An 18,782-nucleotide genomic window follows, 5' to 3' on the forward strand; every position below is an offset into this window, starting at 1 on the left:
TTTTTTTTTTTTTACATTACAAGGGCACTGGCCAAGGGAAAACAAAGTGAAAAAAAAATCCCGCTGGTTGCCAGGCCCTGTTAAGAGGAAAGTAGAGAAAAACAAAAAAATCTAAAAGGAGGGTCCAGTTAACGTAAGAGGTGTCTTGACACTCCTCTTTTGAAAGAGTTTAAGTCATAGGCAGGTGGAAATACAGACACAGGTAGAGAGTTCCAGAGTTTACCAGTGTAGGGAATGAAGGAGTGAAGATACTGGTTAACTCTTGCATTAGGAAGATGGACAGAATAGGGATGAGAAGAAGTAGAGAGTCTTGTGCAGCGAGGCCGCAGGAGGGGGGAAGGCATGCAGTTAGCAAGTTCAGAAGAGCAGACAGCATGAAAACAGCGGTAGAAGACAGATAAAGATGCAACATTGCGGCGGTGACTTAAAGAATCAAGACAGTCAGTTAGAGGAGAAGAGTTGATAAGACGAAAAGCTTTAGATTCCACCTTGTTTAGTAAAGCTGTGTGTGGATCCCCCAGACATGAGAGCCATACTCCATACACGGGCGGATAAGGCCCTTGTACAGAGCAAGCAGCTGGGAGGGAGAGAAAAATGGACGAAGACGCCATAGGACACCTAACTTCTTGGAAGCTGATTTAGCAAGAGTAGAGATGTGAAATTTCCAGTTTAGATTTTTAGTGAAGGATAGACCGAGTGTGTTTAATGTAGAGGAGAGGGGAAGTTGAGTGTTATTGAAGAAGAGAGGATAGTTGTCTGGAAGGTTATGTCGAGTAGATAGTTGTAGAAATTGAGTTTTGAGGCATTGAACAAAACCAGGTTTTCTCTGCCCCAATCAGAAACAAGTGAAAGATCAGAAGTTAGGCGTCCCATAGCATCTCGCCTTGAGTCATTTAATTGTTGTTGGGTTGGGCGTCTGTTGAACGCTGTTGAATAATGCAGGGTGGTATCATCAGCATAGGAGTGGATAGGGCATTGAGTCAGATTTAGGAGATCATTGATGAATAATAGAAAGAGAGTGGGTGATAGGACAGAACCCTGTGGAACACCACTGTTGATAGTTTTAGGGAAGAACAGTGACCGTCTACTACAGCAGCAATAGAACGATCGGAAAGGAAACTGGAGATGAAGGTACAGAGAGAAGGATAGAATCCGTAGGAGGGTAGTTTAGAAATTAAAGATTTGTGCCAGACTCTATCGAAGGCTTTCGATATGTCAAGGCCGACAGCAAAGGTTTCACCGAAGTCCCTAAAAGAGGATGACCAAGATTCAGTTAGGAAAGTAAGAAGATCACCAGTAGATCTGCCTTTACGGAAACCATACTGGCAATCAGAGAGAAGGTTGTGAGCTGATAGATGCCTCATTATCTTCCTATTAAGGATAGACTCAAAGGCTTTAGAAAGGCAGGAAATCAAAGCTATAGGGCGGTAGTTAGAAGGATTGGAGTGGTCACCTTTTTTAGGGACAGGTTGAATGTGAGCAAACTTCCAGCAAGAAGGATAAATAGAAGTAGAGAGACACAGATGAAAGAGTTTGACCAGGCAGTGAGCGAGTTCGGAAGCACAGTTTTGAGAACAACAGGAGGGACTCCATCCGGACCGTAAGCCTTCCGAGAATCAAGGCCAGAGAGGGCCAGGAAAACGTCTTTATAAAGAATTTTAATTTTAGGGATGAAGTAGTCAGAGGGTGGAGGAGTAGGAGGAATATGCCCAGAATCATCCAAAGTTGAGTTGGTAGCAAAGGTTTGAGCGAAGAGTTCAGCTTTTAGAAAAGAAGAGACAGCTGTAGAGCCATCTGGATGAAGTAAAGGAGGGAAAGACGAAGAAGTAAAGTTGTTAGAGATATTATTGGCTAGATGCCAGAAATCTCGAGAGGAGTTAGAATTGGAAAGACTTTGACATTTTCTATTGATGAAAGAGTTTTTAGTAAGTTGGAGAATAGATTTGGCATGATTACGGGCAGAAATATATAGGGCATGAGTTTCAGCAGTTGGATGGCTACGGAACCGTGGTGAGTGAGACAAATGAGTAAGACAGGTGAGTGAGTGACGCAGGTACCCACAGACATAATAACGACGAGGCAGGTTGGAATGTAGGTATGGAAGACGTAGTACCCGAGACATCTCTTCAGCGTGAACACCACCTCCAGGCATGTGAAGTTACCTGCAGAAGGGACGTGGCTGTTACTCATAAGGAAGAACGAGAAAGAAAGGGAGAAAAATGAAGAACACGGCCAGAAGAAGGAAGAAAGAAGGAAGGAGGAAGAAGGGAGAAAATGAAGAACACGGGCATAAGAAGGTAGAAAGAAGGAAGGAGGAAGAAGGGAGAAAAATGAAGAACACGGTCATAAGAAGGTACAAAGAAGGAAGAAGGAGGAAGAAGAGGACACGACTATTAGAACTAAGAAGAAAGAAGGAGAAGGAAGAAGAGGACACGACTATTAGAACTAAGGAGAAAGAAGGAGGAGGAGGAGGATGAAGGAAGGAAAAACATGATTAAATAAGGATTGTTTACCACCACCATCACTATCATCACCACAACACAACGAGTCATCAATCCACCACCACCATCACCACTACCACACAACCCCACAGTCACCAAACCACCACCACCACACAACCCTCACAGTCACCAGACCACCACCACCACAACCCCCACAGTCAACAACCGACCACAATCACCACCACACAACCCACAGTCACCAAACCACCACAATCACCACCACACAACCCCAGTCACCAAACCACCACCACAACCCCTAGTCACCAAACCACCACCACCACAACCCCTACAGTCACCAAACCACCACCACCACAACCACAACAGTCACCAATCCACCACTACCACCACCACATAACCCCACCGAGTCAACAATACACCACCACCACCAACGCTCATCTGTGGAGTACACCTGAGTGCAGTCTGAGGTGTAATTCCTGATGTCCTTCTGGGGGAGTTCTATGGTGGGGTCCACGTCCAGGGGCACCACGGGGTCCCACTCGAACACCAGCTCCTCCGTGGTGTGGGATACTGTGGGGAGGGAGGGAGGGTGAGAGGGGAAGAGGAGGGACGGTGAGAGAGGGTAGCGGAGAGGGCAAGAAAGGGAGTGTTACGACCGTAACTTCAAACACTGGTCAGCTCCACTACTTTCAAAAGGCTTTAGTTGAAGTTACACTATTTTAATTAATTTTTATTATTTATTTTACGATGTCAGTGACATATTACTAAGGTTTCTGCATTGTTAAAACACACACACACACACACACACACACACACACACACAGGAGTACCTTATGTCCAACGAAAAACAGGCCAAGTCACACACACACACACACACACAGGAGTACCTTATGGCCAACGAAAAAAAGGCCAAGTCACACACACAAACACACACACATACTGGTTGAGCATCGTAGCAGCTTGCAGAAAGGAAGGGCAGCTACCGTCACACTGTTATGCTTGATTAGATCAAAGATGGGTGGAAACGTTTTACACACACACACACACACACACACACACACACACACACACACACACACACACACGGCATAACACAGTAAATTATGCTATGTATGGACAAAGGGAGCCAAGAAAGAAAGGGATGACAGCCGGGAGCCCCCTGGCCACAGTGACGTCACGGCCTGGCGGGGTAGGCTGGCTAGCTGATGACGTCACTGCCCGCCTTGGCCTAGCTTAGCGGGCTTTTTTTTACGTACGTAAATAATTATGAAAATGGCCCCTCGAAAAAACGCCGCCAGGCCGGAATGCTTTCCATATTCTGACTTGGCACATACTTTAACTAACACCAAAAATATAAAAAGATTCCAAACTCCAGTAATATCAAAGATTTTTCAAAAGAACTTAAAATAAATTGTTGGAACCTTGACCCCCCCCTTAAAAAAATAAATGTCCGCCCATTCTCACTTCAAAGGAACGAAACGGAATCCTAAGAATATGAAAGGTCTTTTCCAACACTTAAGAGCGAGTTACAGCCAGAAATGAATAATTCACAGGGAAAACAACATCACTATTGTTGGAACATTAACACCGTTACAAAACTATTCTACTCTACACTAACTCCACTCACCTTGAAGGCGAAACACTTTAAAACATATGAACTATTTTTTGAAAACAATAAAAACTTGATAATGGCTCAAACAAAAATTTTCCAAGACGTTCCAGAAAATTTGGCGCCAAAAACACCCTTATCTAACACAAAACCACGCCAACAACAACATGCTGCGCCACACACACGCACAGAAAACACTTCAAACACAAACACATACTTATGGACAACATCAAATATTACTATTGAGCCCAAATAAACACTCCAGGAATTAAAGAAAATAATCCTGGATTCTGGGAGGGCTGGGACCGAGGACAGTCATATTCAAAATGGCGGCGGGGCTTTGAAGGGTCGACCCCCATTTGAATTTCACTTAAACATTCACTAAACTTAAACCTGGCCATGGCGGCTGTGTCTGAACAGCTGCTATGAAAGCGTAGTAACGTGGCAGCATGTTGTGGCAAGACAGGCCTATAATAGAGAGAAATAAGGAATGAAATGGCGAATAGAAGAAGGATGTTAGAGGGCGGCGGGATCTGTGGGTGGGGAAACCACCCCCCAACCGTCCCTCCCACCTAACCCCTAGGCCTTTAGAAAGGGCAAGAATGGTTTTTGATGATTTTTCCTGAGTTAGCCTTTGGCTGTGACTGGCCTTAATTCAACACTGCCACACGGTTAGGGCTGGTTACCTGATAACGGAGTCCTACCTCTGCATGGTTCTGTTTTGTGGCGTACCAATCCCGATATAAGATGATTTGGAGACGAAAAAACACCGGCGTAGTCTTGCTGTTGTCACTACCCTTGGAAACACTTAGAAAATCCCGAGTCACTTTCTACACTTTGCTTCAGAAATCTTTAATATGCCATTAGTATCGTAAATGCACTCTTAAAATCCCGTGTCAATTCAACTTTTAAAATTTTATGTTGTAGTAGTTGCTTCAACTTGCTCACCCGCCCACTTCCTCCCGTCAGGAAAGACTAAATAGGATTGAAAAGGCCGCAAGGTGGGTGGGGCAGACTCGTGACGCCGCTGCCTGGATCACAATTGCCATGTTAACTATTATTTGCAAAAGAAATTTCGCTATCGGAGTGAAATTGCTACTACTCCATAGGTGGGTAGTACAACTTGTCCTGTACTTATATTCAGTAACAGTAATAGTACGTAATGATATAAACAGGTTTAAAGTAATATGAATCTTGCTGGTTCCTCACTTGTGGGAACAGGCGCAGTAATTGCTGGATGACATTTTCATCCAGAATATTTTGAGAGAGAGAGAGAGAGAGAGAGAGAGAGAGAGAGAGAGAGAGAGAGATGATTTAGCGAAGGTCTTTTTCAGGAAATCATTGAGAGTACCGTTAACATCGCTCAACACTTGCTACAATTAAATAGTGAAGTTGTAGTAATTGATGGAACGCCATAATCGATTTGTTGAGTCTTTTAACATAATCAGTGATCACCTTTCTCAATCGAGCTGTAAATCAAAGGCGAAGAAGATTAGGAAGAGCAGAAATATTCGAACTATCAATTTCCAAGCTGAATCACTGTAACGAAAGGGACATAAACAAAATTATAAGAATTGCTAGGTAGGAAAGAACCAGAAATAAAGAGTTCAAGCGAGAAAAATTAAAGTTTAAGGAAGAGATGGCAAGGAATTGGTGACCTTCATATTCCTCTCCTCTTCCCCACCTCCACCTCCACCTCTAGTTACTTATTATTATTGCTATTATTATTATTACTATTATCATTATCATTATTATTATTATTACTATTATCTTTATAATTATAATTATTATTATCATTATTATTATTATTATTTCTTTTCTTTCTCCTATCAACCCATATCTCCTTCATACTTCATATTTCTTTTTTAAAGGAGTTTAGGTGAACTGACACGGGTTTTAAGCTTATTCTATGGATCTCGAAACAGACAGAGGTGGAATTAGCAGTATTTACTTAAGAGCAGGCTGATAGTCCTAATACCGAGCATTAGAGTGCAAGGCGGAGGTACTACGAGCGGCAGATTTCAAATGTTCAATAAGTAATATAAAAAGACAACTAATGATGAGCTACACACATTCACAATGACGTATGGCAATAACGACGAGCAGTTTCCTTTTCCTCCTTCTAAATCCTTTAACACTCTGGCCAATACGTAAGACAATCCTGTGACAACTTTACGTACAACGGTCACTTTCCCCTACTGGGTTATGCGGCTGTCAAAGTGAAGACTGACGAATGACATCTGATGACAGTGCTTACTCTGGTGTGGATGTCAGCCCCATACACACCCATACAGCAATGTGAGGACACACACACACACACACACACACACACACACACACACACACACACACCATACGTCACTGGGAGTAATAATGATCGTTTCCACACCTGCCGAAACGATAATTACTGTCAGTTCTAGGTGTACTAGCACTGGTTCAGAAGTTGCGGTGAATTTATTAAAGCCACCTGTGATCTCACTGAACGTTTCCTTTGGTGACTCACAACAAAGGGGGCAGTCACAGCCTGCCCTCTAAACACAACTCTCTTCCTTCATACAAAACTATAAAAATCTTAAACTAGAAAAAAAAAAAAAACATCTTAGGAGTCCCCTTCTGATCACATTTCCTTCAACCTGTTTGGGAACTGGCACGTCTGTGAACTTTTTTTTTTTTTATAATAAGTTTTTGTTGCCCTTGGCCGGGTTTCCCTTTATATAAAAAAAAAAAAAATGGAAGCCAATGATCCAAAATGTAAAACCACACGTGCACACGCACACTATCACTTCATTTCCCTTCCTCCTCAGCACCGCTTATGTCACTCACCACTGTACTGCTTTTCATCCCATCACATTCATGCTTCACACAATCACCTCATTTCCCGTCCTCCTCAGCACCGCTTGATGTCACTCACCACTCACCACTGTACTACTTTTCACCCCATCACATTCATGCTTCCACTCTCTCTGATAACCTAATTCTTGAACCGCAAGGCATATAGTTATGAATTCAGACACGTGTTTTTCTTTACCAGTTTACCTCCTGTCACTCCTCACAGGCTCACAGCGAGCCAAGATGAAATGATGCAGGAGTCACGGGAAAAATAATAATAAACATAATGCATCAACACACTGCCTTAATTCCGCTCCCACAGAGCCACTTCGCTAAACAAAATTTTCAATAACTCCATAAATACGTGACATGTGAATAATCGTAGCCACAAATGCTCTTCCTGACCACCTCTGGGCCCGCACAACACGCCACGATGACGGGATAAGATCACGGTGAAAATGTAACATACCGACAGAATCATAACATTAACCGACACGAACTAACAAAACACACAAAAAACCCAAGAAATACATGGAGAAAAAAAGAAACTGTCAAATAGCCTTACAAAACACCAAACAAACACCTAAGAAGACTCCAGAACACCTACCTACTCTCCAATCAAGTGTAGTGGTCCTGTCCTGCCACGTATCGAAACAAAGCTACAAAACCTCCCTAAACAAATAACATAGATGCATGATTTCACACACACATGTTCTGCCTTACCTTGCCTTGCTTCTCACAAGACGGTAGGATGAAAGAAGACACGGTTCACGGAGAAAATGTAAAAAAATAAACCTAAATGTCTCATGGTACTGCTCTCCGCCTCGCCAGCAGCCATTACAGTTTCCTTTCTTGCCTCCTGTCACGTCGAACAATAAAATGAAAAATAACTCGGTAAATACAAAATGCAGGGTCTCACGTTTTCACATAATTGTTTTACTTACTTGTTCTTCCTTCTCACAACACGTCAAGGTGAAGGAATAACTGTTATGGTGAAAATTTAGCTTTTTTCCCAGACGCCACACGGTCCACACAGCTGATCATGACGCCGTCGTGTTTCCTGTACATTCCTTTCCCTATAAAATGGTGAAATGAATTACCAGCATTTTCTTCACTAGCCTTTTATTTTCAACACTTACAACTAATTAACATTATTCATTATGACATTTAAACTGTCTTAGGTGCATGAGTATGTGTATGTGCATAATACAAAGGATTTATTTCCATTTAACAGGTTTAAGTTAGGTTTGTAAGCTATCCCGGGTTTGTTTTCCATACATGTCAAATTGTCATGTGTTTTGTTCATGCATCACCTCCTTTAGTAATGCATTTATTTAAATATTATTTTGAGGAACTAATTCTGCGCATCCTTATTTTCTCTTGTCTTGTTAAACTTGGTGTGGCATTTCTCTAACAAAATTCCTCTCCTGAGTCATCTATATCTACATCATCCTTTTTTCGATCATCTTATTTGTAATTTTTTCCTTAATTTTTTTTCTTTCCTCAGTGGTGAAATGAATTATCAGCATATTCTTCACTAGCCTTTTATTTTCAACACTTACAATTAATTAACATTATTCATTATGACTGATTTAAACTGTCTTAGGTGCCTGAGTATGTGTGTGCATAAAACAGGATTTATTTCCATTAAACAGGTTAGAAATGCGTCTTAGTAATGAAGGGTTTAAATCGCTCTCCTCCTCCTTTACCTTGATTGCCAAGTCAGTTGCTTGATTGATTTAATAAACAATTATAACAAAGGAGGAGGATGGGCCTTGCCACCCACCCCCTGGGCAAAGACTTAAGGTTAAGTATCACAAAAATAACTCTGGACAGTATACACAACATGAATACAAGTATTTCAATAAATAAATACACATATTGCACACCTTACTGCCTAGGACATCCTACAGTCTGGGAGCAAACTGACGATATTCATTGAGTATATCCCTGAGGGTGGCAGAGTCTAGGAGATGGTCAATGAGGCTGTACAAGTCATGCTGACCTTTTGGCCTAAATTTAGCAATGAGAGGACATTCCATGATATAGTGACGCAGAGCGTGTCCCCTTGGTGTAGCACACAGCACACACCAGGAGAAGCACTGACTTCCCAAAAGTATTTGCAGCCTAATCTGAGCCTCATTGCCACCCTGTCATGTGATGCCGTGTGTCTCCCGTAGCTGTAAGCACAGCTCTGGGAGACACGTGCATAATGAAGACTAGTGCTACTGCCCCTATGGCAACAAAGCTCCAACTGATCACTAATGCTACTTTGTACAAAGTCCTTAATGCTACTCTTAACATAACCCAGAGTGTACTCAGTGCCAGGGTCCAATGTGTCATCTTGTAGGGCACACTGAGCAAGGTGGTCTGCTTTTTCATTTAACGGGATACCCACATGAGAGGGTATCCAGATGAAATGGACCGTGGCACCGGCACCTTCTAGGGCGTGGATGAGATCAAGACACTTATTAACTAGATCACAGTCCATGTGGGAGGTGGATTGAAGGGCGTACAATGCAGCCTGACTGTCAATAAAAAAATGTACATTCTTATGGAGAGGTGCCACAATGTGGAGTGCCTCCAGTACAGCATACAGTTCTGCTCTAGTGGAAGACATGGGTGCAGGGAGCCGCCTGGAAACCTCAGTGTCAGTGTAGAGACTGGCAGAGATGTAGTCACGGATGAACAGCCCACATCCATACCTGCTGCCATTGACTGACCCATCACAATAAACGTGAATAGCCTGAACGTGTGGGTACTTGGACAATTTAGTCATGAACATGGCTTGCAGCACATGAGGGACCCAGTCCCTCTTGGGCTAATGCAGAGAGTGAATATCAACACTGACAAGGTGAGGGTTCCAGGCGGGTTGCAGCGGTGACATAAAAACGTTAATACAAGCCTCGGCTACACCTAACACTTGTCAGTACTCCCAAGATCTTCCTGAGGTATGGTGTTGTAGCAGTGCGAGGATCATGATACAGGGGGGTCAGTGATCCCTTTAGAGAGTCAGAGCCCGTGCATAGCATCCGACTAATTGTGCGACAAGTCATTTCCTGTACCCTACACATAATACTTGGCAGTTGCAGTTCAGCTCTGAGGACTTCAATCCGTGCAGTCCTGGGGCATCCCAAGATTATCCGCATGGCTTCATTCTGTACAAGCTCCAGGGGACGGAGTTGGGTGGCACTAAACTGTATTAAAACAGGGGCAGCATAATCAATAAGGGACCGTACGACAGATATATAGAACATTCTTAGGACTGGAATGCCCGCCCCAAGGCCCCTGTTGGCTAGCAGCCGAAGTGGTGCTAGCCGTGGCAGACAGAGGACTCGAACATAGTGGACGGCTTGAAGAGACTTCCTAAAGCTCATCTGAACACCCAGGTACTTGGTCAGTTGCTTTGCTGGGCTTGGGTTCAGGCTTCGCAGGGCATTTCGCCGCGTCCCCTGAGCCGTCACCCAGGATAATGTTCACCACGGCGTACTCAATAAGCACCATGAACACAAACCTGGAGAAATAAGAGGAAATAACAACAAGGAACTAGAGTCAAAATGTGAGAAGATATAGTTGTCATTTTTGACGTTTTTTTTTTTTTGTGTGTATAATTTTAGTGGTAGTTCAATGGTGTTTAGTGGATGTTATTGGGGTTTTAAGGCAGTTTTAATGATTTTAGGGATACTTATAAAAAAAAAAAAGAAACCCACTATATAGACATAAAACAAGGAAAAAAAAGAAACACAAGATAATTCAACACACACAACACACACACACACACACACACACACACACACACACACACACACACACTCAATATACCATCAAACACAAAACACATAGATTAATAAAAAAAAAAAAAAAAAAAAAAAAAAAAAAAAAAAAAAAAAAATAAATAAATAAATAAACCTAAGGAAATGACCACCTCCCAAACACACAGAAACACTCACACGGTACAGGATGACATGAATATATCAATGGTTTTAATGTAGGAGACCAGCGGTAAGGAAGCTTGAGACTTGGCCTGTTGCGTGAAGAGCGTCAGGAGGAAGTCACACCCAGAGTCACGCAGGCTGGGGCGATCTCAGGCTTAATCCAAAACGAGAGAGAGAGAGAGAGAGAGAGAGAGAGAGAGAGAGAGAGAGAGAGAGAGAGAGAGAGAGAGAGAGAGAGAGAGAGAGAGAGAGAGAGAGAGAGAGAGAGAGAGAGAGAGAGAGAGAGAGAGAGAGAGAGAGAGAGTAAAGAATAGGTGACATAAGAACAACGAAGAAACTGTATTATATTTATATTGAAAAAAAGGAAGGCTAGGGTAATTAATATGAATCTTTTAAACAGGTGAGTGGTGCAGGTGAGTGAGTGAGACAGGTTAATGGGTAAGACAAGTTAATGAGATAGAATGAGTAAAGCAAGTGATGCAGATGAGAAAAAAAAACTAATTAGACAGACGAATGAATGAGACTGGGTAATAACATAACATAACATAAATAATAGGATAACAAAGGGCCACCAGGGCTCATCTAGGTTATCCTGTATAGTCGCACAGCGACCTCGTCATCAGTACTTAAAGATACACTTACAAGTACACAATACATTATATACTAATTCTAAATATTTGGCCCATTAACAGGGCTAAGTCCTGCAGCGAAATCCTCTACAATTTGTGGTCCCCATACATGGGGATCATGTCTTGTTTAACTATAGTAAATTTTTTATAAAGACTATCATGCAGTGCTATACATAATTATAAATCTAATAAATTTAAGTGCTTATCTAATCTGTCTTTAAACATTGTCAAACTAGTGCTATTTACAACCGTCTCTGGCAATGCATTCCAGAAGTCTACCACCCTATGAATAAAGAAATATTTTCTTATATCTAACCTGCAGCCTTGCTTTCTAATCTTCCTGCCATGATTTCTAGTCCTATTTCCCTCCTCTAAGGTAAAGAAAGATCTCACATCTATGTAGTTTGTATCTGAGAACATTTTAAATAACTATCATATCCCTCTTATACATCTCCTCTCAAATGAAAACATGTTTAATTCCTTTAATCTATCTCTATACTCCAGGCACTTTAATGCTGGTATCATCCTAGTTGCTCTTCTCTGAACTGCTTCTAACATGTTGATATCCTGCCTATAGTGGGGTGACCAGGCCTGTATGCAATACTCTAAATGGGGCCTAACATAGGAATTATATAAGCTACGCACCACTTCCTTACTTTTATAACTAAAATTTCTATTTATAAAACCCAGGATCCTATTTGCCCTATTTCTTGCTTCTAAACATTGCTTTGAAAATTTCATAGTCCTGTCTATCACTACTCCTAAATCCTTTCCTTCCTCTACTGCCTCTAGCCAACATCCCTCCATCTCATAGTTAAAGTTTGTGTTGTCTTTACCTAAATGCATAACCTGACACTTTTAGAATTAAACTCCATCTGCCACCTGTCTGCCCATGCTATCAGCCTGTCCAGGTCTCGTTGTATTCTGAAATTGTCCTTTTCACCCTGTACTGCACATGCTATCTTAGTATCATCTGCAAACTTTGATACTTTGCTACTAATTCCTATACCTAAATCGTTACTGTACACCAAGAAAAGAAGAGGTCCTAGCACTGATCCTTGGGGTACCCACTAACCACTTCCTTCCACTCAGACATTGCCCCATTTAATACTACTCTCTGTTTCCTATCAGAAAGCCATTCACCAATCCAATCAACTAACCTACCCCCTATCCCATGTAGTCTCAATTTGTACACTAGCCTCCTAAGCGGTACCTTATCAAACGCCTTGTTAATAACTAGATATATAACATCTATGCTATTTCCATCATCTAACTCCTTGGTAATATATTCTAAGATATCGAGCAAATTTGTAAGACAGGACCTCCCTGATCTAAAGCCATGTTGGGTATCTCTAATTAATCTATTCTCATTTAAATGCTCCCAAATACTACCCTTAATGATTTTCTCTAGTATCTTACATACTATACTAGTTAAACTGATCGGTCTATAATTATTTGCATCATCCTTCCTACCTTTTTTAAATATTGGAGTAACATTAGCTAACTTCCAGTCCTGAGGTATCTCAGCAAACCTAAGTGATCTTTCAAAGATTAACTTAAGTGCTTCAGAAATACTGTCTACACCCTCCTTAAGTACTCTGGCATGTAGCTCATCAGGACCACTAGCTTTCCTATCGTCTAGTTCAAGAATAAATTTCCTAATAATTCCCGGTTTTATATCAATATTTTCTAAAGCTCTTAAACTACTCGTCACACTGTTTGTAACAGGATTTCCTATTCTTTCCCTAGTAAATACTGAAGAAAATTGTTCATTCAATAATTCTACTATTTCTTCATTTTGATCCACTACTACACCATCTTTTCTGAGTGGTCCAATCCTATCCTTATTTCTTTTATCACTGACCTTGTAATAACTATATAATTTTTGGGATCTTTACTCCCAGCTCTAGCTAGTTTTATCTCTGCCTGCCTTTTACTTTTTTTTATAACCTTACTCAAATCATCTCTGACCTGTCTGTACCTAATCAAATCTACATCTTCCCCACTTTTCTGCAACTCTCTGTATGCCCTCTTCTTCTCTCTGATCTGGCTACCTATCTCATGAGTCCACCATAATGGCTTCCTGTTTCTCTGCCTTATATCTTTGTAAGGGATACACTGCATCACTATACCCTTTACTACAACCTTAAAATATCCCACATCTCCTGTGCAGTTTCATTTCCAAAACTATCTTCCCAGTTTACCTCTCCTAATGACTGACGTAACCTACCATAATTGCCTTTCTGATAGTTTGGGACTCTAGTCTTATTCACTATATTATCCCTACCGGAATTAATGATAAATCTAATTATATGATGGTCACTGTTTGCTAAAGTCTCTCCTACCTCAACTTCTTTTAAACAATGAGAGACACATGAGGAAAAAAAGGTTAATGAAAGAGATAATGATTAAACTGAGTGAGATAGGTTACAAAAAAGATTAATTAGTGGGTGACAGGTGAGAAAAAAGATTAATTAGACATGGTAACTAGTGAGACAAGTAAGTAAGCCAAGTGAGTGAGACAAATAAGTAAGCCAGGTGAGTGAGAAAGGTAAGCCAGGTGAGTGAGACAGGTAAGTAAACCAGGTGAGTGAGACAGGTAAGTAAGCCAGGTGAGTGAGACAGGTAAGTAAGCAAGGTCTCGAGAGAAATAAGTAAGCCAGGTGAGTGAGACAGGAAAGTAAGCCAGGTGAGTGAGACAGGTAAGCCAGGTGAGTGAGACAGGTAAGCAAGCCAGGTGAGTGACACAAATAAGTAAGCCAGGTGAGTAAGACAGGTGAGTGAGTGACGCAGGTACCCACAGACATAATAACGACGAGGCAGGTTGGAATGTAGGTATGGAAGACGTAGTACCCGAGACATCTCTTCAGCGTGAACACCACCTCCAGGCATGTGAAGTTACCTGCAGAAGGGACGTGGCTGTTACTCATAAGGAAGAACGAGAAAGAAAGGGAGAAAAATGAAGAACACGGCCAGAAGAAGGAAGAAAGAAGGAAGGAGGAAGAAGGGAGAAAAATGAAGAACACGGGCATAAGAAGGTAGAAAGAAGGAAGGAGGAAGAAGGGAGAAAAATGAAGAACACGGTCATAAGAAGGTACAAAGAAGGAAGAAGGAGGAAGAAGAGGACACGACTATTAGAACTAAGAAGAAAGAAGGAGAAGGAAGAAGAGGACACGACTATTAGAACTAAGGAGAAAGAAGGAGGAGGAGGAGGATGAAGGAAGGAAAAACATGATTAAATAAGGATTGTTTACCACCACCATCACTATCATCACCACAACACAACGAGTCATCAATCCACCACCACCATCACCACTACCACACAACCCCACAGTCACCAAACCACCACCACCACACAACCCTCACAGTCACCAGACCACCACCACCACAACCCCACAGTCAACAACCGACCACAATCACCACCACACAACCCACAGTCACCAAACCACCACAATCACCACCACACAACCCCAGTCACCAAACCACCACCACAACCCCTAGTCACCAAACCACCACCACCACAACCCCTACAGTCACCAAACCACCACCACCACAACCACAACAGTCACCAATCCACCACTACCACCACCACATAACCCCACCGAGTCAACAATACACCACCACCACCAACGCTCATCTGTGGAGTACACCTGAGTGCAGTCTGAGGTGTAATTCCTGATGTCCTTCTGGGGGAGTTCTATGGTGGGGTCCACGTCCAGGGGCACCACGGGGTCCCACTCGAACACCAGCTCCTCCGTGGTGTGGGATACTGTGGGGAGGGAGGGAGGGTGAGAGGGGAAGAGGAGGGACGGTGAGAGAGGGTAGCGGAGAGGGCAAGAAAGGGAGTGTTACGACCGTAACTTCAAACACTGGTCAGCTCCACTACTTTCAAAAGGCTTTAGTTGAAGTTACACTATTTTAATTAATTTTATTATTTATTTTACGATGTCAGTGACATATTACTAAGGTTTCTGCATTGTTAAAACACACACACACACACACACACACACACACACACACACAGGAGTACCTTATGTCCAACGAAAAACAGGCCAAGTCACACACACACACACACACAGGAGTACCTTATGGCCAACGAAAAAAAGGCCAAGTCACACACACAAACACACACACATACTGGTTGAGCATCGTAGCAGCTTGCAGAAAGGAAGGGCAGCTACCGTCACACTGTTATGCTTGATTAGATCAAAGATGGGTGGAAACGTTTTAACACACACACACACACACACACACACACACACACACACACACACACACACACACACGGCATAACACAGTAAATTATGCTATGTATGGACAAAGGGAGCCAAGAAAGAAAGGGATGACAGCCGGGAGCCCCCTGGCCACAGTGACGTCACGGCCTGGCGGGGTAGGCTGGCTAGCTGATGACGTCACTGCCCGCCTTGGCCTAGCTTAGCGGGCTTTTTTTTACGTACGTAAATAATTATGAAAATGGCCCCTCGAAAAAACGCCGCCAGGCCGGAATGCTTTCCATATTCTGACTTGGCACATACTTTAACTAACACCAAAAATATAAAAAGATTCCAAACTCCAGTAATATCAAAGATTTTCAAAAGAACTTAAAATAAATTGTTGGAACCTTGACCCCCCCCTTAAAAAAAATAAATGTCCGCCCATTCTCACTTCAAAGGAACGAAACACAATCCTAAGAATATGAAAGGTCTTTTCCAACACTTAAGAGCGAGTTACAGCCAGAAATGAATAATTCACAGGGAAAACAACATCACTATTGTTGGAACATTAACACCGTTACAAAACTATTCTACTCTACACTAACTCCACTCACCTTGAAGGCGAAACACTTTAAAACATATGAACTATTTTTTGAAAACAATAAAAACTTGATAATGGCTCAAACAAAAAATTTTCCAAGACGTTCCAGAAAATTTGGCGCCAAAAACACCCTTATCTAACACAAAACCACGCCAACAACAACATGCTGCGCCACACACACGCACAGAAAACACTTCAAACACAAACACATACTTATGGACAACATCAAATATTACTATTGAGCCCAAATAAACACTCCAGGAATTAAAGAAAATAATCCTGGATTCTGGGAGGGCTGGGACCGAGGGACAGTCATATTCAAAATGGCGGCGGGGCTTTGAAGGGGTCGACCCCCCATTTGAATTTCACTTAAACATTCACTAAACTTAAACCTGGCCATGGCGGCTGTGTCTGAACAGCTGCTATGAAAGCGTAGTAACGTGGCAGCATGTTGTGGCAAGACAGGCCTATAATAGAGAGAAATAAGGAATGAAATGGCGAATAGAAGAAGGATGTTAGAGGGCGGCGGGATCTGTGGGTGGAAACCACCCCCAACCGTCCCTCCCACCTAACCCCTAGGCCTTTAGAAAGGGCAAGAATGGTTTTTGATGATTTTTCCTGAGTTAGCCTTTGGCTGTGACTGGCCTTAATTCAACACTGCCACACGGTTAGGGCTGGTTACCTGATAACGGAGTCCTACCTCTGCATGGTTCTGTTTTGTGGCGTACCAATCCCGATATAAGATGATTTGGAGACGAAAAAACACCGGCGTAGTCTTGCTGTTGTCACTACCCTTGGAAACACTTAGAAAATCCCGAGTCACTTTCTACACTTTGCTTCAGAAATCTTTAATATGCCATTAGTATCGTAAATGCACTCTTAAAATCCCGTGTCAATTCAACTTTTAAAATTTTATGTTGTAGTAGTTGCTTCAACTTGCTCACCCGCCCACTTCCTCCCGTCAGGAAAGACTAAATAGGATTGAAAAGGCCGCAAGGTGGGTGGGGCAGACTCGTGACGCCGCTGCCTGGATCACAATTGCCATGTTAACTATTATTTGCAAAAGAAATTTCGCTATCGGAGTGAAATTGCTACTACTCCATAGGTGGGTAGTACAACTTGTCCTGTACTTATATTCAGTAACAGTAATAGTACGTAATGATATAAACAGGTTTAAAGTAATATGAATCTTGCTGGTTCCTCACTTGTGGGAACAGGCGCAGTAATTGCTGGATGACATTTTCATCCAGAATATTTTGAGAGAGAGAGAGAGAGAGAGAGAGAGAGAGAGAGAGAGAGAGAATGATTTAGCGAAGGTCTTTTTTTCAGGAAATCATTGAGAGTACCGTTAACATCGCTCAACACTTGCTACAATTAAATAGTGAAGTTGTAGTAATTGATGGAACGCCATAATCGATTTGTTGAGTCTTTTAACATAATCAGTGATCACCTTTCTCAATCGAGCTGTAAATCAAAGGCGAAGAAGATTAGGAAGAGCAGAAATATTCGAACTATCAATTTCCAAGCTGAATCACTGTAACGAAAGGGACATAAACAAAATTATAAGAATTGCTAGGTAGGAAAGAACCAGAAATAAAGAGTTCAAGCGAGAAAAATTAAAGTTTAAGGAAGAGATGGCAAGGAATTGGTGACCTTCATATTCCTCTCCTCTTCCCCACCTCCACCTCCACCTCTAGTTACTTATTATTATTGCTATTATTATTATTACTATTATCATTATCATTATTATTATTATTACTATTATCTTTATAATTATAATTATTATTATCATTATTATTATTATTATTTCTTTTCTTTCTCCTATCAACCCATATCTCCTTCATACTTCATATTTCTTTTTAAAGGAGTTTAGGTGAACTGACACGGGTTTTAAGCTTATTCTATGGATCTCGAAACAGACAGAGGTGGAATTAGCAGTATTTACTTAAGAGCAGGCTGATAGTCCTAATACCGAGCATTAGAGTGCAAGGCGGAGGTACTACGAGCGGCAGATTTCAAATGTTCAATAAGTAATATAAAAAGACAACTAATGATGAGCTACACACATTCACAATGACGTATGGCAATAACGACGAGCAGTTTCCTTTTCCTCCTTCTAAATCCTTTAACACTCTGGCCAATACGTAAGACAATCCTGTGACAACTTTACGTACAACGGTCACTTTCCCCTACTGGGTTATGCGGCTGTCAAAGTGAAGACTGACGAATGACATCTGATGACAGTGCTTACTCTGGTGTGGATGTCAGCCCCATACACACCCATACAGCAATGTGAGGACACACACACACACACACACACACACACACACACACACACACACACACACACACACCATACGTCACTGGGAGTAATAATGATCGTTTCCACACCTGCCGAAACGATAATTACTGTCAGTTCTAGGTGTACTAGCACTGGTTCAGAAGTTGCGGTGAATTTATTAAAGCCACCTGTGATCTCACTGAACGTTTCCTTTGGTGACTCACA

General features: G+C 42.0%; 2 protein-coding genes across 7 annotated transcripts in view; one reads left to right on the top strand and one right to left on the bottom strand.

The window, feature by feature from the left end:
- Positions 1-7,952, bottom strand: part of LOC123520528 (glycine receptor subunit alpha-2-like) — a 10,713-nt gene extending 2,761 nt beyond the window's left edge. Inside the window, exons 1-3 of one of the 6 annotated variants that reach the window (XR_006679298.1) lie at positions 7,842-7,952; positions 2,911-3,029; positions 2,062-2,162 (exon numbers count right to left, since the gene is read on the bottom strand). Coding sequence is in view for 2 of the 6 variants with exons in the window: in XM_045282860.1 (XP_045138795.1) it covers positions 2,062-2,162; positions 2,911-3,029; positions 4,773-4,780 (228 nt within the window). In the remaining 4 variants the exon portion in view is untranslated. Of the gene's footprint in view, positions 1-2,061; positions 2,163-2,891; positions 3,030-4,754; positions 5,083-7,620; positions 7,735-7,841 lie in introns of those variants that run through there. The other 5 variants (XR_006679299.1, XR_006679297.1, XR_006679296.1 and 2 more) reach the window with 5 other exon arrangements.
- Positions 1-18,782, top strand: part of LOC123520525 (stomatin-like protein 1) — a 144,795-nt gene that overhangs the window by 24,360 nt on the left and 101,653 nt on the right. The window lies entirely within an intron of this gene.

Source organism: Portunus trituberculatus, chromosome 47 (assembly GCF_017591435.1).
Source record: "Portunus trituberculatus isolate SZX2019 chromosome 47, ASM1759143v1, whole genome shotgun sequence".
NCBI classification, from domain to species: Eukaryota; Metazoa; Arthropoda; class Malacostraca; order Decapoda; family Portunidae; genus Portunus; species Portunus trituberculatus.